At 40.7% G+C, this 23,656-nt stretch overlaps 1 protein-coding gene across 3 annotated transcripts in view; it reads left to right on the forward strand.

Moving 5' to 3' along the window:
* The window catches only part of LOC120020067 (corticotropin-releasing factor receptor 2), an 86,558-nt gene extending 64,960 nt beyond the window's left edge, over nt 1-21,598 (forward strand). The window contains exons 2-12 of one of the 3 annotated variants that reach the window (XM_038963505.1): nt 154-216; nt 471-490; nt 6,236-6,342; nt 6,756-6,873; nt 6,974-7,127; nt 13,196-13,256; nt 14,199-14,271; nt 14,431-14,516; nt 19,093-19,228; nt 20,706-20,747; nt 21,458-21,598. In XM_038963505.1, coding sequence (XP_038819433.1) covers nt 154-216; nt 471-490; nt 6,236-6,342; nt 6,756-6,873; nt 6,974-7,127; nt 13,196-13,256; nt 14,199-14,271; nt 14,431-14,516; nt 19,093-19,228; nt 20,706-20,747; nt 21,458-21,598 — 1,001 coding nt within the window. Of the gene's footprint in view, nt 1-153; nt 240-470; nt 491-1,654; nt 1,660-6,235; nt 6,343-6,755; nt 6,874-6,973; nt 7,128-13,195; nt 13,257-14,198; nt 14,272-14,430; nt 14,517-19,092; nt 19,229-20,705; nt 20,748-21,457 lie in introns of all 3 variants that reach the window. The other 2 variants (XM_038963504.1, XM_038963503.1) reach the window with 2 other exon arrangements.
* The last annotated feature ends 2,058 nt before the right edge of the window (nt 21,599-23,656 follow it).

Below are 23,656 nucleotides of genomic sequence, written 5' to 3' on the forward strand. Positions count from 1 at the left end.
ATAATTGGGGAAGCCCTCCCGTGGCTTCCCCATTGATTTTAACCACACACCCACACTCTTTCTGTTAACTCCGTTGAATGTACTTTTACTTACATTGTATCCCATAAGTAATGTGACCATAAGTTTACGATCCTCTCGCTCCTCTTTTCGCAGGGAGCGCATACAGAGAATGCATAGATAATGGAACGTGGGCTCTGAAGAGCAACTACTCCAGTTGTGAACCCATTTTGGAGGAGAAGGTTGGTAGGACTTGTGTATGCAGATCAAGGTCTCCATGTTTTTTTCCTGAGGTTTAGGCTGATTTCTTTAGATTTTTCCACAATGTCAAACAAAGAGGCACTGAGTATGAAAGTAGGCCTTGAAATACATCCACAGGTACACCTCCAATTGACTCAAATGATGTCAATTAGCCTATCAGAAGCTTCTAAATCCATGACATCGTTTTCTGGAATTGTCCATGCTGTTTAAAGGCACAGTCAACTTAGTGTATGTAAACGTCTGACCCACTGGAATTGTGATACAGTGAATTATAAGTGAAATAATATGTCTGTAAACAATTGTTGTAAAAATGACTTGTGTCATGCACAAAGTAGATGTCCTAACTGACTTGACAAAACTATAGTTTGTGGAGTGGTTGAAAAACGAGTTTTAATGACTCCAACCTAAGTGTATGTAAACTTCAACTGTGTATGTATGTATGTATGTATGTATGTATGTATGTATGTATGTATGTATGTATGTATGTATGTATGTATGTATGTATGTATGTATGTATGTATGCAGTACCAGTCAAAAGTAAATTTTTTACTATTTTCTCATTGTATAATAATAGTGAAGACATCGAAACTATGAAATAACACATATGAAATCATGTAGTACCAAAAAAGTGTTAAACAAATCAAAATATATTTTAGATTTGAGTTTTCTTCAAAGTTGCCACCCTTTGCCTTGATGACAGGTTTGCAAACTCTTGGTGTTCTCTTGGCATTCTCTCAACCAGCTTCACCTGGAATGCTTTTCCAACAGTCTTGAAGGTGTTCCCACATATGCTGAGCACATCTTGGCCTCTTTTCCTTCACTCTGTGGTCAAACTCCAATAATATAATTATGTTGAGATCAGGTGATTATGGAGGCTTGGTCATCTGATGCAGTGTTCCATCACTCTCCATCTTGGTCAAATAGCCCTTACACAGGTGTGTTGGGTCATTGTCCTGTTGAAAAACACATGACTGTCCCACTATCGCAAACCAGATTGGATGGCATATCGCTGCAGAATGCTGTGGTAGCCATGCTGATTAAGTGTGCCTTGAATTCTAAATAAATCACACACAGTGTCACCAGCAAAGTACCCCGACACCATCACACCTCCTCCTCCATGCTTCACGGTGGGAACCACACATGCAGAGATCATCCATTCCCCTACTCTGCGTCTCAAAAAGACCTCATCAGACCAAAGGATAGATTTCCTTATTATTGGTGTCCTTTAGTAGGGGTTTCTTGAATCAGGCCTTCATTTGACCATGAAGGCCTGATTCACACAGTCTCCTCTGAACAGTTGATGTTGAGATGTGTCTCTTACTTGAACTGTGTGAAGCATTTATTTGGGCTGCAATTTCTGTGGTGCAGTTAACTCGAATGAACTTATTCTCTGCAGCAGAGGTAACTCTGGGTCTTCCTTTCCTGTGGCGGTCCTCATGAGAGCCAGTTTCGTCATAGCACTTGGTGTTTTTTTGCGACTGCACTTGAAGAAACTTTCAAAGTTCTTGACATTTTCCGCATTGACTGACCTTAAACCATGCCTTAAAGTAATGATGGCCTGTGTTTCTCTTTGCTTATTTGAGCTGTTCTTGCCATTATATGGACTTGGTCTTTTACCAAAAAGAGCTATCTTCTGCATACCACCCCTACCTTGTCACAACACAACTGATTGGCTCAAACACATTAAGAAGGAAAGAAATTCCACAAATTAACTTTTAAGAATGCACACCTGTTATTTGAAATGCGTTCCAGGTGACAACCTCATGAAGCTGGTTGAGAGAATGCCAAGAGTGTGTAAAGCTGTCATCAAGGCAAAGGGTGGCTATTTGAAGAATCTCAAATATACAATATATTTTGATTTGGTTATCACTTTTTTGGTTACTACATGATTCCATGTGTGTTATTTCATAGTTTTGATGTCTTCACTATTATTCTACAATGTAGAAATTAGTAAAAATAAAGAACATCCTTGAATGAGTAGGTGTGTCCAAACTTTTGACTGGTACTGTACACTAACGTTCAAAAGTTTGGGGTCATTTAGAAATATCCTTGTTTTTGAAAGAAAAGCTTTTTTTTTGTCCATTAAAATAACATCAAATTGATCAGAAATACAGTGTAGATATTGTTAATGTTGTAAATGACTATTGTAGCTGGAAACGACAGATTTTTATTTTATGGAATGTCTACATAGGAGTACAGAGGCCCATTATCAGCAACCATCACTCCTGTGTTCCAATGGCACGTTGTGTTAGTTAATCCAAGTTGATCATTTTAAAAGGCTAATTGATCATTATAAAACCCTTTTGCAATTATGTTAGCACAGCTGAAAACTGTTGTTCTGATTAAAGAAGCAATAAAACTGGCCTTCTTTAGACTAGTTGAGTATCTGGAGCATTAGCATTTGTGGGTTTGATTACAGGCTCAAAATGGCCAGAAACAAATAACTTTCTTCTGAAACTCGTACGTCTATTCTTGTTCTGAGTAATGAAGGCTATTCCATGCGAGAAATTGCCAAGAAACTGAAGATCTCGTACAACGCTGTATACTACTCCCTTCACAGAACAGTGCAAACTGTCTCTAACCAGAATAGAAAGAGGAGTGGAAAGCCCTGGTGCACAACTGAGCAAGAGCACAAGTACATTAGAGTCTCTAGTTTGAGAAACAGACACCTCACAAGTCCTCAACTGGCAGCTTCATTAAATAGTACCCGCAAAACACCAGTCTCAACGTCAACAGTGAGGAGGCGACTCCGGGATGCTGGCCGCCTAGGCAGAGTTGCAAAGAAAAAGCCATATCTCAGACTGGCCAATAAAAAGAAAAGAAAAGATTAAGATGGGCAAAATAACACGGACACTGGACAGAGGAAGATTGGAGAAAAGTGTTATAGACAGACAAATCTTTGTTTGAGGTGTTCGGATCACAAAGATGAACATTCGTCAGACGCAGAAAAAATTAAGATGCTGGAGGGAGGAGTGCTTGATGCCATCTGTCAAGCATGGTGGAGGTCTGAGGGTGCTTTGGTGGTGTTAAAGTGGGAGATTTGTACATGGTAAAAGGGATCTTGAAGAAGGATGGCTATCACTCCATTTTGCAACACCATGCCATACCCTGTGGACAGCGCTTAACAGGACAATGGCCCAAAGCACAGTTCCAAACTATACAATAACTATTTAGGGAAGAAGCAGTCTGCTGGTATTCAGTCTATAATGGAGTGGCCAGCACAGTCACCGGATCTCAACTCTATTGAGCTGTTGTGGGAGCAGCTTGACCGTAAGGTACGTAAGAAGTGCCCATCAAGCCAATCCAACTTGTGGGAGGTGCTTCAGGAAGCATGGGGTGAAATCTCTTCAGATTACCTCAACAAATTGACAACTAGAATGCCAAAGGTCTGCAAGGCTGTACTTGCTGCAAATGGAGGATTCTTTGACGAATGCAAAGTTTGAAGGACGCAATTATTATTTATAACCTCGTCAACGCCTTGACTATATGTCCTATTCATTTTGCAACTAATTTCATGTATGTGGCGGCAGGTAGCCTAGTGGTTAGAGCGTTGGGCCAGTAACCGAAAGGTTAATGGATTGAATCCCCGAGCAGACAAGGTAATCTGTCGTTCTGCCTCTGAACAAGGTAGTTAACACACTGTTCCCCGGGAGGCTGTCATTGTAAATACGATTTCTCAACTGACTTTCCTAGTTAAAACCAGGATAAATAAGTGTTTTCATGGAAAATAAGGACATTTCTAAGTGACCCCAAACTTTTGAACGGTAGTGTATACAGTGGGGCAAAAAAGTATTTAGTCAGCCACCAATTGTGCAAGTTCTCCCACTTAAAAAGATGAGAGAGGCCTGTAATTTTCATCATAGGTACACTTCAACTATGACAGACAAAATGAGAAAAGAAAATCCAGAAAATCACATTGTAGGATTTTTAATGAATTTATTTGCAAATTATGGTGGAAAATAAGTATTTGGTCAATAACAAAAGTTTCTCAATACTTTGTTATATACCCTTTGTTGGCAATGACAGAGGTCAAACGTTTTCTGTAAGTCTTCACAAGGTTTTCACACACTGTTGCTGGTATTTTGGCCCATTCCTCCATGCAGATCTCCTCTAGAGCAGTGATGTTTTGGGGCTGTTGCTGGGCAACACGGATGTTCAACTCCCTCCAAAGATTTTCTATGGGGTTGAGATTTGGAGACTGGCTAGGCCACTCCAGGACCTTGAAATGCTTCTTACGATGCCACTCCTTCGTTGCCCAGGCAGTGTGTTTGGGATCATTGTCATGCTGAAAGACCCAGCCACGTTTCATCTTCAATGCCCTTGCTGATGGTAGGCTTTGTTACTTTGGTCCCAGCTCTCTGCAGGTCATTCACTAGGTCCCCCCGTGTGGTTCTGGGATTTTTGATCTTGTGATCATTTTGACCCCACGGGGTGAGATCTTGCCTGGAGCCCCAGATCGAGGGAGATTATCAGTGGTCTTGTATGTCTTCCATTTCCTAATAATTGCTCCCACAGTTGATTTCTTCAAACCAAGCTGCTTACCTATTGCAGATTCAGTCTTCCCAGCCTGGTGCAGGTCTACAATTTGGTTTCTGGTGTCCTTTGACGGCTCTTTGGTCTTGGCCATAGTGGAGTTTGGAGTGTGACTGTTTGAGGTTGTGGACAGGTGTCTTTTATACTGATAACAAGTTCAAACAGGTGCCATTAATACAGGTAACGAGTGGAGGACAGAGGAGCCTCTTAAAGAAGAAGTTACAGGTCTGTGAGAGCCAGAAATCTTGCTTGTTTGTAGGTGACCAAATACTTATTTTCCACCATAATTTGCAAATAAATTAATTAAAAATCCTACAATGTGATTTTCTGGATTTTTTTTCTCATTTTGTCTGTCATAGTTGAAGTGTACCTATGATGAAAATTACAGGCCTCTCATCTTTTTAAATGGGAGAACTTGCACAATTGGTGGCTGACTAAATACATTTTTGCCCCACTGTATATAATCTAATTAAGTTACATCTATAAACTTTTTTTACATATACTGTAGATATACCATCAGGGGAGCCTAAAGATAAATAATCCACTTGTTTAGAGACAAAAATGTCCATCAGTTTTTAATAATAGTCAAATTTAAGGTTAGTGTGTACAGGGCAACTGGCTCTAGACTGCCCCCCCCCCCCCCCCCCCCCTCCAAATCGGTTAATGACATTAGCAGCTACTCTCTTTTTATGTTTCAAAAGCAGCTACTTCAAATATTAGCTCAACATACAAAGCTCTGATTTCTGAAATTCACAAGAAAATTGGAAACAAATAAAATCCTAGCTTTTTGTAATGTTTGTTCATTGTTACTAATCCAGTCAGCTAAAGTAGGTAATTTATCAGAATGTTCCACATTTCCATGTTTAGTTTTATTGATAACTTTTGAAGGTGAATTCTGCATTGCAAATGCATGTCTCTGTCAACGTGTATGTACAGGTAACTGCCAAAATAATGGAAACCCAAGTAAATGAGGTATATAAAGTACATTGAAAGCTGGTGCTTCCACACAGGTGTGGTTCCTAAATTAATCACGCAATTAACATCCCATCATGCTTTGGGTTATGTATAAAAATGCTGGGCAGGCAATTACTTCGGGCATTATTTTGGCTACCATGGCTATGCCCCCATAGGATGACAATGCCCCCATCCACAGGGCATGAGTGGTCACTGAATGGTTTGATGAGCATAAAAACGATGTAAACCATATGCCATGGCCATCTCAGTCACCAGATCTCAACCCAGTGCCTGAGACAGCGTTTTCCACCACCATCAACAAAACACAGAATTATGGAATTTCTCGTGGAAGTACGGTGTTGCATCCCTTCAATAGAGTCTCAGACACTTGTAGAATCTATGCCAAGGTGCAGTTACCTGTATAATTTTGTGTTAATCATTTTGTGTCTTTCGAGATTTTGAAGTAGAACTTGTGATATTCTCTCCTCAGAGGAAATATCCAATGCACTATAAGGTTGCTCTGATCATCAACTACCTAGGGCACTGTATTTCTGTGGGAGCTCTTGTCGTGGCCTTCGTTCTCTTCTTATGCTTAAGGCAAGTACAGCCATAGTACCCTTCTAAATTAATTTGCGGTACATGTGACCTCTTACAAAACAATGAGCGACATTTATTTGAACTGCAGGATTGCCCCCCATTAACACATTTAATGTAAAATGAAGAGGTCCCTCTCAGTTGAAAACACAAGTATGTTGAGTATATCTCAAAACCTTCACTAATCATATATTTAATCAAGATTATAGATTATTTTTTGGTGTCTTTGTATGTAAACTGTGTTTTGATGCTTGTTAATCTAAAAAAGGTCAAATATAATATCAAGTAAATTGTACCCAAGAATAAAATGTTGTCGCCTACTGTAGGAATATGTTTTTGATTGGAATATTGTAACTTTAGGTATATAAAACATTGTTGTTGTTTTTTCAAATTTCTAATGTTCTGTATATTTCTAGGAGCATAAGATGCCTTCGAAACATAATCCACTGGAACTTGATAACAACCTTCATTTTGAGGAATGTTATGTGGTTCCTACTTCAGCTGATTGACCACAATATACATGAGAGCAATGAGGTAACATTCGTTACATATTATTTCATTTTTTTTTACAATTCACATGAATGTTAAGCTTTTCATTGCACTAATACCTAACTCATTTTATGTCTTTCTACAGCCTTGGTGTCGCCTTATAACAACGATATATAACTATTTTGTGGTGACCAATTTTTTCTGGATGTTTGTTGAAGGATGCTACCTTCACACAGCCATTGTGATGACTTATTCTACGGACAAGCTAAAAAAATGGGTCTTCTTGTTCATTGGCTGGTGTAAGTACTGTACATGTCAGACTGTGACATGTGACTGATAAGAAACACAAGCTAGGAACACACGAATTTCACTACACTCGCAATAACATCTGTTAAATATGTGTATGTGACCAATAAAATTTGATTTGATTTAATATCAATCATAAAACTCTAGATAGCAGCCATACACACAGCAGCATTAACACTGTCTAAATATGAAACATGAAATGGTAACTGTTTTTTTCCCTATTTTGTCAATCTGTCAATCATATATGAGCCATTATGACAGTCTGTTAAAAAAAAAAAAATTGTTATGTTAGTCTTATTCTAAAATTGATTAAATAAAAAAAATCCACATCAATCTACACACAATACCCCATAATGACAAAGCGAAAACAGGTTTTTATAAATGTTTGCACATTTCTTAAAAATACAAAACAGAAATACCTTATTTACATACGTATTCAGACCCTTTGCTATGAGACTCGAAATTGAGCTCAGGTGCATCCGGTTTCCATTGATCATCCTTGAGCTGTTTCTACAACTTGATTGGAGTCCACCTATGGTAAATTAAATTGATTGGACATGATTTGGAAAGGCACACACCTGTCTATATAAGGTCACACAGGTGAAAGTGCATGTCAGAGTAAAAACCAAGCCATGTGGTCGAAGGAATTGTCCGTAGAGCTCCGAGACAGGCTTGTGTCGAAGCACAGATCTGGGGAAGGGTACCAAAACATTACTTCAGAATTGAAGGTCCCCAAGAACATCATTCTTAAATGGAAGAAGTTTGAAAGCACAAAGACTCTTCCTATAACTGGTCGCCCGGCCAAACTGAGCAATCGGTAGAGAACGGCCTTGGTCAGGGAGGTGACCAAGAACCTGATGGTCACTCTGACAGAGCTCCAGAGTTCCTCTGTGTAGATGGGAGAACCTTCCCGAAGGACAACAATCTCCACCAATCTGGCCTTTATGGTACAGTGGCCAGACGGAACCCACTCCTCAGTAAAAGGCGCATAACAGCTCGCTTGGAGCTTGCCAAAAGGCACCTAAAGGACTCTCAGACCATGAGAAACAAGATTCTTTGGACTGATGAAACCAAGATATAACTATTTGGCCTGAATGCCAAGTGTCACGTCTGGAGGAAACCTGGCACTATCCCTATGGTGAAGCTGTCACGCATACTCCCACTCTCCCTCTCTGGCGCTCGAATGCGCCAGGCTGCCCTTCATTACGCACACCTGACATCATCATTACGCACGGCAGCGCTCATTGGACTCACCTGGACTCCTTCCCTTTGTTGATTGCCCCATCTATAACTGTCTGCTCCCCTGTTTGTTCCCTGTGTCTGCATTAATGTCGTTATGTGTTCATGTCCAGACGCTGTGCTGTCCTGTTCCATGTCTGTTGCCATTAAATGTTCACTCCCTGTACCTGCTTCTCGTCTCTACCAGCGTCAATCCTTACAGAAGCATGGTACCACAAAGCAAAAACCAGATGGGATGGCATATCGCTGCAGAAAGCTGTGGTAGTTATTTTTTTGTACACTGGCCCCTTAATAACTCAGGGGTTTTATGAAAGTTGTTGATCTATGGAGTGATCTACACTAGTTTGTGTAGTGTTTTTATTAATTCACTCCACATCACAAAGCGTGAATGCTACAGTACATGCTTGAGTAGACAAGCTTAGACAATGCAGCTAAATATTAGCAAAACATTCCCCACAAAGCATTTTGTGAGATTAACAGAAGTGTCTAATTTCAAGAAAAGAGAAAATGCTATTGGAGTGCGCGGAAGTTCGAGGTGGTTGTACATCAGTTCAGGCCTGCGATTGAGCGAGAGCTTAATGGGACAGGCAGCAGATGCCCCCAGTCATCACCACATAATTATCCACACTCACCTAGAGCTGAAGTGGTAGTGAAAGCACATTGCATGTTAGAAACCAACTCCCACAATGGAGAGGCTCCTGAAACTGCACTGGAGCACGCTTCAGTCATTCAGCTCAGCTCAGCTCACTGCTGAGCCATTTTGACATTTTCTTTATACACTGCTCAAAAAAATAAAGGGAAGACTTAAACAACACAATGTAACTCCAAGTCAATCACACTTCTGTGAAATCAAACTGTCCACTTAGGAAGCAACACTGATTGACAATAAATTTCACATGCTGTTGTGCAAATGGAATAGACAAAAGGTGGAAATTATAGGCAATTAGCAAGACACCCCCAATAAAGGAGTGATTCTGCAGGTGGTGACCACAGACCACTTCTCAGTTCCTATGCTTCCTGGCTGATGTTTTGGTCACTTTTGAATGCTGGCGGTGCTCTCACTCTAGTGGTAGCATGAGACGGAGTTTACAACCCACACAAGTGGCTCAGGTAGTGCAGCTCATCCAGGATGGCACATCAATGCGAGCTGTGGCAAGAAGGTTTGCTGTGTCTGTCAGCGTAGTGTCCAGAGCATGGAGGCGCTACCAGGAGACAGGCCAGTACATCAGGAGACGTGGAGGAGGCCGTAGGAGGGCAACAGCCCAGCAGCAGGACCGCTACCTCCGCCTTTGTGCAAGGAGGAGCACTGCCAGAGCCCTGCAAAATGACCTCCAGCAGGCCACAAATGTGCATGTGTCAGCATATGGTCTCACAAGGGCTCTGAGGATCTCATCTCGGTACCTAATGGCAGTCAGGCTACCTCTGGCGAGCACATGGAGGGCTGTGCGGCCCCACAAAGAAATGCCACCCCACACCATGACTGACCCACCGCCAAACCGGTCATGCTGGAGGATGTTGCAGGCAGCAGAACGTTCTCCACGGCGTCTCCAGACTCTGTCACGTCTGTCACATGTGCTCATGTGCTCAGTGTGAACCTGCTTTCATCTGTGAAGAGCACAGGGTGCCAGTGGCGAATTTGCCAATCTTGGTGTTCTCTGGCAAATGCCAAACGTCCTGCACGGTGTTGGGCTGTATGCACAACCCCCACCTGTGGACGTCGGGCCCTCATACCACCCTCATGGAGTCTGTTTCTGACCGTTTGAGCACACACATGCACATTTGTGGCCTGCTGGAGGTCATTTTGCAGGGCTCTGGCAGTGCTCCTCCTTGCACAAAGGCGGAGGTAGCGGTCCTGCTGCTGGGTTGTTGCCCTCCTACGGCCTCCTCCACGTCTCCTGATGTACTGGCCTGTCTCCTGGTAGTGCCTCCATGCTCTGGACACTACGCTGACAGACACAGCAAACCTTCTTGCCACAGCTCGTATTGATGTGCCATCCTGGATGAGCTGCACTACCTGAGCCACTTGTGTGGGTCGTAGACTCCGTCTCATGCTACCACTAGAGTGAGAGCACCGCCAGCATTCAAAAGTGACCAAAACATCAGCCAGGAAGCATAGGAACTGAGAAGTGGTCTGTGGTCACCACCTGCAGAATCACTCCTTTATTGGGGGTGTCTTGCTAATTGCCTATAATTTCCACCTTTTGTCTATTCCATTTGCACAACAGCATGTGAAATTTATTGTCAATCAGTGTTGCTTCCTAAGTGGACAGTTTGATTTCACAGAAGTGTGATTGACTTGGAGTTATATTGTGTTGTTTAAGTGTTCCCTTTATTTTTTTGAGCAGTGTATAACATGTAATGTAGGACTATGCATGCAATGGGATAAAACATAGATCTGGATGGATATGTAAATAGGTCGCATTTATGTGAATCCTTTGAACATATTGTACGTTAGGGTATAGGATATAGTACAGTATAGTAAAACACACAGAATTGTTATTAGGGTATAGGATATAGTACAGTATAGTAACACACCCAGTATAGTTATTAGGGTATAGGATATAGTACAGTATAGTAACACACCCAGTATAGTTATTGGGGCATAGGATATAGTACAGTATAGTAACACACCCAGTATAGTTATTAGGGTATAGTAACATACCAGTATAGTTATTAGGGTATAGGATATAGTACAGTATAGTAACACACCCAGTATAGTTATTAGGATATAGGATATAGTACAGTATAGTAACACACCCAGTATAGTTATTGGGGCATAGGATATAGTACAGTATAGTAACGCACCCAGTATAGTTATTGGGGTATAGGATACAGTACAGTATAGTAACACACCCAGTATAGTTATTAGGGTATAGGATATAGTACAGTATAGTAACACACCAGTATAGTTATTAGGGTATAGGATATAGTACAGTATAGTTACACACCCAGTATAGTTATTAGGGTATAGGATATAGTACAGTATAGTAACACACCCAGTGTAGTTATTAGAAATCTCATCTTGGCCTCAAAATGGAATTAACCAAAGGTTGTTCACTCACACTTGTTAATTCAGGTGTGTAGTGGAGGGGATGTGGAATTGTTACAGTCCATTGGTTTCACAAGTGGGAGGTACATAGATTTCAGCAGTGGGATGTATTGGTGTCAGCAGTGGGATGACAGAAGGAATTGATTTTGTAGCTTCAAGAAGATGTCTTTATTGTGTATAAGTAAATAACCTTGCACAGTCAGTTGGTGCTATCTACACAATGTAGAACATCTTCCAAATATTGAGTTTACCCTCAGAATAACCTCCATTCGTCGGGGCATGGACTCTACAAGTTGTCGAAAGTGTTCCACAGGGATGTTGGACCATGTTGATTCCAATACTTCCCACAGTTGTGTCAAGTTGGCTGGATGTTGTTTGGGTGGTGGACGATTCTTGATGCACACAGGAAAAACCCAGCAGCGTTGCAGTTCTTGAAATAAACCGATGTGCCTGGCACCTACAACCATAAAGCACTTAAATCTTTTGTCTTGCCGATTCACACTCTGAATGGCACACATACACAATCCATGTCTCAATTGTCTCAAGGCTTCAAAATCCTTCTTTAAACTGTCTCCTCCCCTTCATCTACACCGATTGAAGTATATATTTAACAAGTGACATCGATAAGGGATCATATCTTTCACCTGGATTCACCTGGTCAGTCTATGTCAAGGAAAGAGCAGGTGTTCTTAATGTTTTGTACACTCAGTGTCTATCTGTTACAAATTAATATTGTAGCCTGATGTTTTGGTTTTAGGGATGTCCTTGAGTACACCCTTTGGTAATTTACTCAGTCCATCACAGTTCCACTGATGATCAAGTGGTTTTCAAGCACAGGTCTCAGCTTTGAAGTAGAATCCTATTTCCAACATTGAAGTATGATCTCTCATTTCAGACATTACAGTGACTAGACTTGGTTCTTACTCTCGAGCATCATCATTTCTAATAAGTATGTCTGGCATGGGGGTAACCTTAACATAGACTATCTTCTCTTTTTGTTGATTAAAGCAACTATACGTTGTCTAGGTCAGTTGGTGCAAAGATCGACTTGTCATGCGTTTCATGTAGTCTTTTCGCATCATAGTATTATTTTTGTTCTCGAGAGGTTCATTTTAAAGTGAATTTGAAACTGATTACTGCCATCCTCTTAATCAGTAAATTAAGTAAACAAAAAGCAAATTAAATATTTTCTCCTTCACAGAGAGGAATCGCTTTGGTGGATTTTGTTACTTCCTTTCTACTAACAAATATTTAAAAAAACTTTGTTTTGAGTAGTCAGGGTGGTTAGTTTAAGTTAAATACTAATTGGGTCATGTAGTTTACCTGTTGGTCTTCAAGGAGATAATGAACACATAATAACATTTTTAAAGACGTTAATTTAGTAGATCCACTCCAGCCAGTTATAAAAGTTATCAATGTCATCAGTGCCCAGCTTCTTCAGATCCTTAATGATCACTTATTAAGAAATGTAGGAAGTAGAACAGATTTCACTTTATCTGTCCAACACTGGGGACCAGCAAGATAAGAAGTCCTTAAGCCAGATCAAAGTAGAACTGGAAGGATCCAACTGGCCTCAATGGATCCCTTTATTTCATCTCTGTAATAGCTTCTAAATGCAGCAGTCTGATTCTAATTAGCCTAGTTTTTACTGCACTTAGCTCAGGGCTAACAGCCTCTTTATCCCTGGGCTAAGATACATCGCTCTGGAGCAGGGTTAGCACCAACTTTCACAATATTGGCAAATATGTCAATTCATTTTTGTATTTCTTTCAGGTATTCCATGTCCTATTATTGTTGCTTGGGCCATTGGGAAGCTTTATAATGAAAATGAACAGTAAGTGCACAATTTCAATTTAAACAACAACAATGAAATCTCAAGCATTAATAAATTGTTTGTGTTGTAGGTATTTTGTTGTATCTGACTAACCATTTTAAAAGCTGAGGGTCCATCAAAGGTGAAGGTTAATGACCTTTGATAGATTGCAAAGAAACCTATACAGACGTAGGATCTTAATTTGAGCCAGTTTGCTACAGCAGAAAAATTATCCTTTAGCAACAATAAATGTTAATTATTATGTGGATTATAATTAATTGACATTTCTGTACAGATTGATACAATTTTCATAAGGGAAAATCAAGTCTGACATTTCAAAGTGGAAATGAAAACTACACGTTCAGAATTTCTGCTGCAACAGGGTGATCAGATTAAGATCCTACACCTGTACATGTATGCCATTGTAAATGTGTTAGTCACAGATAAACCTTGAAAGATGTCTTATACCCTTTGTAGTACAGTGTAGTACTTGAATCCTTTTAGTATTGTGGAGCCACTACCAGTACGGATTCAAGGTGAATCAGCAATTTACTGTATTGTAGGTGTCAAAGGGGCATTCACTGTAGCATTTACAAGAGGATCATTAATGTAATCTAAAGAGGTTATGAAAAGGCAATTGATAGCTCAGTTTATTTGAAAATGCAATTGCTGTCCTTTTTAATAGAATAAAGTCAGACTGCAGTTCAATAGTTAGAGGTCATGTTGTATATGTTTTGACTGTGATGTTTATGCTACTATTATCAAGGCACTTCTTGGCTAACCAAAAGAGTACATTTCATCTCCAATTTAATTTCAATTATAGCAATTTCTAACTTGGAAACTCTGGAAAGTCTTGATAATGCTCCAAAATTGTTTAGCTAATAATGGAATATAGATTGATACAAATTATGTTGTTTTATATGCAACACTTCAAAAAGCCATTATTTTAATGTGTGTCAACAGATGCTGGTTTGGGAAAGAACCTGGAAAGTATATTGACTACATTTATCAAGGGCCGGTCATCCTTGTGCTTTTGGTAGGTAACAAGACTATTGTCTCTCACTGTTTTATTCCTTTGCTGCCGTAATGCAACTGCAGCAAATTTCACTTCCTTTAGTTATTTTTTCATTACTAAAACATCATGTTCTACATAATGAACTCCTAATGAAAGTTTTCCATCTGTGTTCTCTGCTAGATAAACTTCGTTTTCCTCTTCAACATAGTAAGAATCCTTATGACCAAGTTGAGAGCTTCTACCACATCAGAAACTATACAGTACAGGTGAGTCACTACTCCTGTGGGGTTGTTATTTGAAATATCGCATGCCATATTAAGATTACTTGACCTCCATTTAATATTCACTCGGGGGGCTCCCGAGTGGCGCAGCGGTCTAAGTCACTGCTTCTCAGTTTGATTCCAGGCTTTGAGTCCCATAGGGCGACGCACAAGTTTGATTCCAGTTTGAGTCCCATAGGGCGGCGCAATTGACCCAGCGTTGTCCGGGTGTAGGCCGTCATTGTAAATAAGAATTTGTTCTTAACTGACTTGCCTAGTTAAATAAACGTTAAATAAAAAAATATTATATTCTGCATTTAGCCTCCATTGCTTCCCGCAGTGTTTTTCAGTGAGGAAGTGGAAGCGTTCGTTAACGTTGAACCATTGAGTTTTAACCGATGCTTTTTTTGCCCTGTAGAAACTCAAAGAGATTCTCTATAGCGAGTTTGAGGAGTTATTAGAGTTAATTATTCAAACCAAACTCATTTAGACCTCAGAAGGAATCCACCCTAATGCCAAAGGAGGATTCTTAAATACATTTTGACTGTCCCAAAATGTTGCAAATATAAAGTCATCCAGAAGTGACATTTTGCTGAAAGGAACAATCTCTTCCTATCATTTCAGCAGAAAGGCTATGTGACTGAATGGGAGAGAGGCACGAGTCTTTCCAAGAACGTTATCACCACAGAACACCCGTATCTGGTTTCCTAACATTTTGTTATTCCCTCTGATGCTGGTGCCTTGAAGACAGTCAGGGGAAGAAAAAAAAAACACCTGACAAACCAATGCCGTACACTATAGGATTCGCCAAGAGTTACACTAATTCATAGAGAATAAGGGAACGTCCGCTCACTGTTTGGTTGCTTCATACGCAAACGTTTTAATAAAGGTGACACAATAACATTTCAAACAACATGGTCTTTGTCCTAACATGGTCTTCGTCCTTAGTCTGATACATTGTATCGTGATGTGAGACTGCCAACCCACAGTTATTGCAGTTATTACAACCTCCCCTCAACATTCACAGTTTATGGAGCAATTAATGGGGCATTTGTTTAACAAATCCCTCCTACTCAACGAAGTGATAATAAGGTCAGCTGCTTTATAAGGGGTGAATCACTTCAATCTGTACTCAACTTGCACGCATCATTACATAACATTCCTGTAAAGATATGGCCCCACACACACACACACACACACAACATTTTCCATGATGATCGTTTCTGTTTGAAATAGAACCCCTCTTTTTATTTACAAATGATCTGCTGATGTTGCGCAGTGAGAATAGCCTTTCGCATATTATTCCCGGAACAACTTTCATCGCCCTCGATTCACATTGAAGCTTTTATTCCTAGTGGATTATTTGAAAACTCAAAAGGGGGCATCTCAATTCCCAGCAAAGTCTACAGACCTCTGTCCTGTAGAATAGACCTCTGTTACTCCAATGCTGATATTGCTGACATTGGGTTCCCTACTCAAAGTCAAACAGTGGATTTATATCATACAATAGGTGCTATTTGATGTGTTAACAGGGCCATCAACTACTTCACTGCTTAGGTAGATTACCTAAAATCACATCGTAATTCGAGGAAATTAAGAATGAAAGACTGTCTCCCATAGAGATTTTCCATTTTCAACCTGATACTCAAATGGGCCTCTTATATTGTCAGATGTTTGTTTTGGCCACAAAACCCTAAGCAATAAACCCCTTTTGTCACGGCCGATGCTGGAAGAAGACCAAGGTGCAGCGTGGTGAGCGTACATAATTATTTTTATTTGAATGTCGCCAACAAAACAATAAACAATACAAAACGACCGTGAAGCTTAACAGGGCTATGAAGCCTCTAACAAAGTTAACTACCCACCCTGAAAGGAGGGAAAATGGGCTACCTAAGTATGACTCCCAATCAGAGACAACGATAGACAGCTGTCCCTGATTGAGAACCATACCCGGCCAAAACATAGAAATAAAGAAACATAGAAAACAAAACATAGAATGCCCACCCCAAATCACACCCTGACCAAACCAACTAGAGACATAAAAAGGCTCTCTAAGGTCAGGGCGTGACCCCTTTCTATCATCAACCTGCTGGAGTCAAGCCCAGTTTTAAGAAATTTGCATTTTTATTTTATTAATCACATTTTCACTCTGAAACAAATACCTATTGCTAGCAATCCTTGAGTGGCAATCTGATTATGTGGACTCACTATAAAATATCTGACCAATAGGTGATATTTTCCAATATTGTACATCTCCCTCCTAGTTGATCTGATAGGAGCCTAGTGAGGAAGTAGTCTCATAGGATGGGGTTCTAACTTTACTAGCTATGAATATGTATCTCTGATATTCATTATTTGGGGTCATTTATCAACATCCTTTGTGAGAAATGGTAAGTAGCAAACAATCTCCCAAAATAAATTTGAGGTCTTGGAGTGCTTTTTTGTATTGACATACACTACTGGTCCAAAGTCTTAGAACACCTTCTCATCCTACTCATCATTTTCTTTATTTTTACTATTTTCTACATTGTAGAATAATAGTGAAGACATCAAACTATGAAAACACACATATGGAATCATGTAGTAACCAAAAAAGTGTTAAACAAATCAATTTTATATTTGAGATTCTTCAAATAGCCACCCTTTGCGTTGATGACAGCTTTGCACACTCTTGGCCATCTCTCAACCAGCTTCACCTGGAATGCTTTTCCAACAGTCTTGAAGGAGTTCACACATATGCTGAGCACTTGTTGCCTGCTTTTCCTTCACTCTGCAGTCCGACTCATTCTAAACCACCTCAGTTTGGTTGAGGTTGGGGATTTTGGAGGCCAGGTCATCTGATGCAGCACTCCATCACTCTCCTTCTTGGTAAAATACCCCTTACACAGCCTGGAGGTGTGTTGGGTCATTGTCTTGTTGAAAAACAAATGATAGTACCACTAAGCCCAAACCAGATGGGATGGCGTATTGCTGAAAAATGCTGTGGTAGCCATGCTGTTTAAGTGTGCCTTGAGTTTAAGTGTGCCTTGAAAGTAAATCACAGACAGTGTCACCAGCAAAGCACCCCCACACCATAACACCCCCTCTTCCATGCTTTACGGTGGGAAATACACATGCGGAGATCATCCGTTCACCCACGTCTCACAAAGACACGGCGATTGGAACCAAAAATCTCCAATTTGGACTCCTGTAAGGGCACAGGGCGAGACCCAGATGCAGACACGGGAGGCAGATGGTTTGCGTCTCTGATATTTATTATAATCCAAGGGGCAGGCAAGAGAATGGTCATGGACAGGCAAAAGATCATAAACAAGGTCAGAGTCCAGGAGGTACAGAGTGGCAGGCAGGCTCGTGGTCAGAGCAGGCAGTATGGTCAGACCAGTAGGTTCAGAGTCAAGGCAGGCAAGGGTCAAAACCAGGAGGACTAGCAAAAGAGAGATAAGAAAAGCAGGAGCAGGGAAAAACACACTGGTTGACTTGACAAGACGAGAAAAACTGGCAACAGACAAACACGGAACACCGGAATAAATATCCAGGGACTAATGGGGAAAACAGGTGACACCTGGAGGTGGGTGAAGACAATCACAAAGACAGGTGAAACAGATCAGGGCGTGACAGACTCCAGACCAAAGGAGACCTTTCCACCAGACGAATGTCCATTGTTCGTGTTTCTTGGCCCAAGCAAGTATCTGCTTATTATTGGTGTCCTTTAGTAGTGGTTTCTTTGCAGAAATTCACCCATGAAGGCCTGATTCACACAGTCTCCTCTGAACAGTTGATGTTGATATGTCTGTTACTTGAACTCTGTGAAGCATTTATTTAAGCTGCAATTTCTGAGACTGGTAACTCTAATGAACTTAACCTTTGCAGCAGAGGTAACTCTGGGTCTTCCATTCCTGTGGCGGTCCTCATGAGAGCCAGTTTCATCATAGCGCTTGATGGTTTTTGCGACTACACTTGAAGAAACTTTCAAAGTTCTTGAAATGTTCTGTATTGACTGACCTTCATGTCTTAAAGTGATGATGGACTGTTGTTTCTCTTTGCTTATTTGAGCTGTTCTTGCCATAATATGGACTTGGTCTTTTACCAAATAGGGCTATCTTCTGTATACCCCCCTACCTTGTCACAACACAACTGATTGGCTCAAACACATTAAGAAGGAAAGAAATTCCACAAATTAACTTTTAAGAAGGCACACCTGTTAATTGAAATGCATTCCAGGTGACAACCTCATGAAGCTGGTTGAGAGAATGCCAAGAGTGTGCAAAGCTGTCATCAACGCAAAGGGTGGCTATCTGAAGAATCTCAAATATAAAATATATTTTGATTTGTTTAACACTTTTTTCGTTACTACGTGATTCCATATGTGTAATTTCATAGTTTTGATGTCTTCACTATTATTCTACAATGTAGAAAAATGTAAAAATAAAGAAACACCCTTGAATGAGTAGGTGTTCCAAAACTTTGGAAGTGTACGTACATTGAAACATTTACACATCTTCCCTGTAGACGCAACCACTTTCACCAATTACTTTGGTAACTAAATTGGAGTACTGCTGTTTTTCTGTTATTTCCTTCACAGAAAAGCAGTAAAAGCGACATTAGTGCTACTGCCTTTGCTGGGGATCACCTACATGCTGTTTTTTGTGAATCCCGGGGAGGACGACATCTCGCAAATAGTTTTTATTTATTTCAATTCATTTCTACAATCATTTCAGGTAAGATCATGGAGTCTTTTTTTTCTTTACCAAGTTGCTCCTTCCCAAGAACACACAACTCTTGAACCTTTTAAATCTTTATAATTTTCTTTAGCTTTAATATGCTGTTCATTTGAGGTTTTATAGCCTGTGGAAGAAGGAGCTGTCAGGAGAATGTATGTGGGCGTGAGTTTGTCCACATTGAGTATTCTCGGTGTAAACCTTTGCTCCACAATGCAAGGCTGAGTGGGTGGGGAGACTGTACTGTATGTGTTAATGGTGCTCAGTGAAGGTGTGTAGAGAATAGGGGTCAGGTTTTAGACTATTCTTAAAAGGCTGTTCCATCATGAATCAGTACTTCTATTATTGCTATGTTGAAATGTGAAATACAGACTGCCCTGAATGTGAAGTGAAGTGCCGAATTGTTCTTATACATTTGTGAATCATTGATTCAATTGCTTTTTTTTCCATATCTATACAAGTTACTCATTGGGGCAAAGAATATGTTGTAAACACTAGTTTACTGACTGTACACTGTAACGTTACTGCATGATTGTAGTGTGTTTACTAACGCGTTAGTTCTATATGCTATGTTGACTTTACATTAGCTAATATGTTGACAACTACTTTAGGCTGTGTGTAGCAGTTATGATATAGTTTGGCTTGGAAAGCTTTTTTAGCCTAATGTGTTGTGTGTTGAAGTCCACAAGCGAAGGGAAAAGGTGAGAGGAGAGAGCATAGATGCGAGAAGGAATAGAATGTGGCTGCTATGAAAGTGAATTGTGTTTACGGGTGATCAGGTGTGTATTCATTCCGCCGATTCTGTTGAAAAACTTTTCTTAAGCGCAAGCAAAAGGAACAAAACAGGGATAAACATACCTGAATTTGTCCAATTGAAACTCTCATTTGCAACTGTTGTACTAATGATTACACCCTACAGTATATCATCTGTCACCTCAAGTGGTCTCTCAACCTGTGTGCACCTACTGTACATTGTAAACGTTCATTCATAGGCTAAGTTATAGCAACCTCATGATGGGTATAAGGAAAATTAGAGTACTATTATTATGTAGTAGCCTAAACCTATCACTGTTACATTGAACTGGAAAAATGGATATGAATGACAGTCATCCAATATGCTTTCATAGAAATAAGGCCATGCTCATGAAAAACGAAAAACATCACTGACCGCCACTGGTAACACTTTGCAGAAAGTGGCATTTTTATTACATGAATCACATTTTCACTCTAAAAAAAAGCCTATTGCTAGCCCACCTTGAGTGGCCATCTGATTACTTGGACTCACTATAAAATATCTGACCAATAGGTGATTATTGTCCAATATTGTACATCCCTATCTGAGTGACTTCACCCGTATTTGAGTGAATTGATTATTGTACATCCTTATTTGAGTGAATTAATAAAGATCTATGAAAACAGATTTTACATATGAAGTTACATTCTGTACATTCTAACGTTGTTCTGTCTTGTTTTCCAGGGGTTCTTTGTGTCAGTATTCTACTGCTTTCTTAATGGCGAGGTTAGTCAACAATGGTCTTTTCACGCGTGGGCTTCGCTATGTGGCGGACCGTTATGAGAGGCTGTGGACAAAAAGTCCTGAGACCCTACTTTTACCATCGTTATCCTGCAGGCTATTTTCTTTTACAAACTTTAAAGAAGATGCTCTCTATTTTTCTAGACCAATTTCCCCCTTACTTTAGTGGTCCATCATTGCTGAAATTCAAAGTGCCATAAAAAGGGTTGTGAAAAATGTGGCTCCCTCCTGCTTCTGCTGTTCTCAACTGCATCTATGAAGCTTTCATTGATATATACACATGGGAAAAAAAGACACTGATTGAAGTCTACTGTGGATACTTTTGAAGCTATTCACTGTATATGGTTCTGTACCATTTTGTAAAGATTGTTTGTTGACCGAGTGGCGTAGCGGTCTAAGGCACTGCATCGCAGTGCTAGAGGCATTACTACTGTCACAGCCGGCCGTGATCGGGAGCCCCATAAGGCGGCGCACAATTGGCCCAGCGTCGTCCGTGTTAGGGGAGGGTTTGGCCTGGGTAGGCCGTCATTGTAAATAAGATTTTGTTCTTATTAACTGACTTACCTAGTTAAATAAAGGTTAAATAAAATATGTTAATTCAAGTTCAAGAGATTTCCTGTGCCCTAGATATTGTGTGTCCTACCAGATAGACTGGCTGCCCACCACTAATACAATATTTCATTGTCATCTTCCAGGTGCGCTCAGCAGCCAGGAAAAGATGGCATCGTTGGCAGGACAACCATGCCCTGAGAGTGCGCGTGGCACGTGCCATGTCCCTCCCCACCTCACCCACCAGGATCAGCTTCCATAGTATAAAACAGACCACAGCCGTTTGACCAAATCCAAAGGTCACCTTTGGAAATGTCATTTTTCTAGGGAAGAGACTTGTCTTGAAGCACCTCTCCATACGTTGTCTATTTCCTTTATTTCTTACCCCAGCTGCATAAGGACAGATAAAGAGAGCTTTGAGGAAGAGACCATTAGGTTTTCCGAAATACAATACTGTAACACAACCTCCTTGGACGTGTGGCAAAGAAGTAAATTCAGAACAGATGGGCAAAGCCGCCTCTCCAAATGAACATTGTGAAGTGATCGCAGAGTCAAAGTCTTACTGGCAATGCATTAATAGCTGTTTTCATACTGTATTACACCAGGTTGGATTTGAATAGGTCAGGAATGTCGACCTGTCAAGGACCAGTCCTGACGAGGCAAAAAAAGCAGTGGTAATGTCAAAAGAGACCCTAATCACTCTCAGTACTCTACTGTACTTGTAGCAGCATTTATTTCCATACCCCTTAATTGTTTCATGTCTATGAGAGTGCAGGAATAAGCAGGAATGTGCATAAACAGAGCAGACACGGGATGAAAAGAGAGAGATCAAATGATACTGTTAATCACCAAGGAAAGAAGGAACGTGCAGACTCAAAGTGATATCGTTTGGTTTGTCATCAGCACCCCTTTTTTGCTTGTCAAAATGTCACCCTAAGAGCTATTCAATTGTATAATTGTTTTCAGCCTAATTTATTTTAAGATTGTTCCCTGCCACTCATTCTCAAATGCTTTTGAGCAGCACATCGTCAATGATGTGTTTTTCTCTCTTCTGTATAAAAAACCCCTAAGGCTGCTCTTATTTGGATGAGTAATCATAGATCAAAGCTATCATTCACTGGGTTTGAGTTCAGATTATATCCATTATCTTATTATATAAATAATGGAGATGGGACTGTGATTCTTAGACTTTTACATAACACTTACTTAAACACTGAACCGACCCTGATTTCAGTCCACGCAATGCCACAGCTGTCCCAAGTCAAGAGAAATAGGAGTAATTTAAAGGTACAGTACATTGTGCATACATTAAATCCTTTTTACATAGTTATTTTCTCTCTTTCAAATCCCAATGTGCCGTACTTAATCAGTGTCAGCACTAAACTGTTGGGTCCAGGAGCCAGAGAGAGATAGAGCCTGATAAGTGAGAGCTTCCTTTGGCTTCCTTAATGTTTGCTCAGGTCAACATGCCAAGCACTGTGCCAGTGACTGACCGACGGTCTGACCTGCATGGGTGTTAGCCTCCTCTCCCTCCAGGCCCCCCCTGTATTATAATACAAATTCAGCAAAATAGAACAGTAGAACCCATGCACCGAGGGAATTAAGTTCTTAAAATGTGGAATTGTAGAAATTATGCAATTAGACGGGTTTTGAGTACAAGCTCACTGATCTGGGGTATTTGTTTAATGCATTGTATACATCTATTTAGGTTTATAAGCAACCATGTACATCATAGTTTAGTTACTTTGGGAGTATACAGCTCTCCCGAGTGGCGCAGCGGTCTAAGACACTGCATCGCAGTGCTTGAGGCATCACTACAGCCCCGAGTTCGGTCCCTGACTGTGTCGCAGCTGGCCGTGAGTCGGAGGAAATATTATCCAGCTGGCGACTAATGTCACCTTGCAGGCACCCACTAACCCGGATGACACTGGGCCAATTGGGGCGGCACACAATTAGCCCAGTGTCGTCCAGGTTAGTGGAGGGTTTGCCCGCAGGGATTTCCTTGTCCCATCGCGCTCTAGCGACTCCTTGTGGCAGGCCAGGTGCCTGCAAGCTGACAATGGTCGCCAGCTGGATGATGTTTCCTCCGACTCATTGGTGCAGCTGGCTTCCGGGTTAAGCGAGCAGTGTGTCAAGAAGCAGTCCGGCTTGGCAGGGTCATGTTTCAGAGTGTAACGCTCGTCTTCCTCCTCGTCTGAAGAGGAGCAAGGATCGGACCAAAGCGCAGCGTAGTGTGAATACATAATGACTTATTTGATAAAGACGAACACGAAGAACACTTGACAAAATACAAAATAACAAACCGACGTGAACAGACCTGTACTTGAGAACATAAAACATGAACG

Source organism: Salvelinus namaycush, chromosome 25, assembly GCF_016432855.1.
Source record: "Salvelinus namaycush isolate Seneca chromosome 25, SaNama_1.0, whole genome shotgun sequence".
NCBI classification, from domain to species: Eukaryota; Metazoa; Chordata; class Actinopteri; order Salmoniformes; family Salmonidae; genus Salvelinus; species Salvelinus namaycush.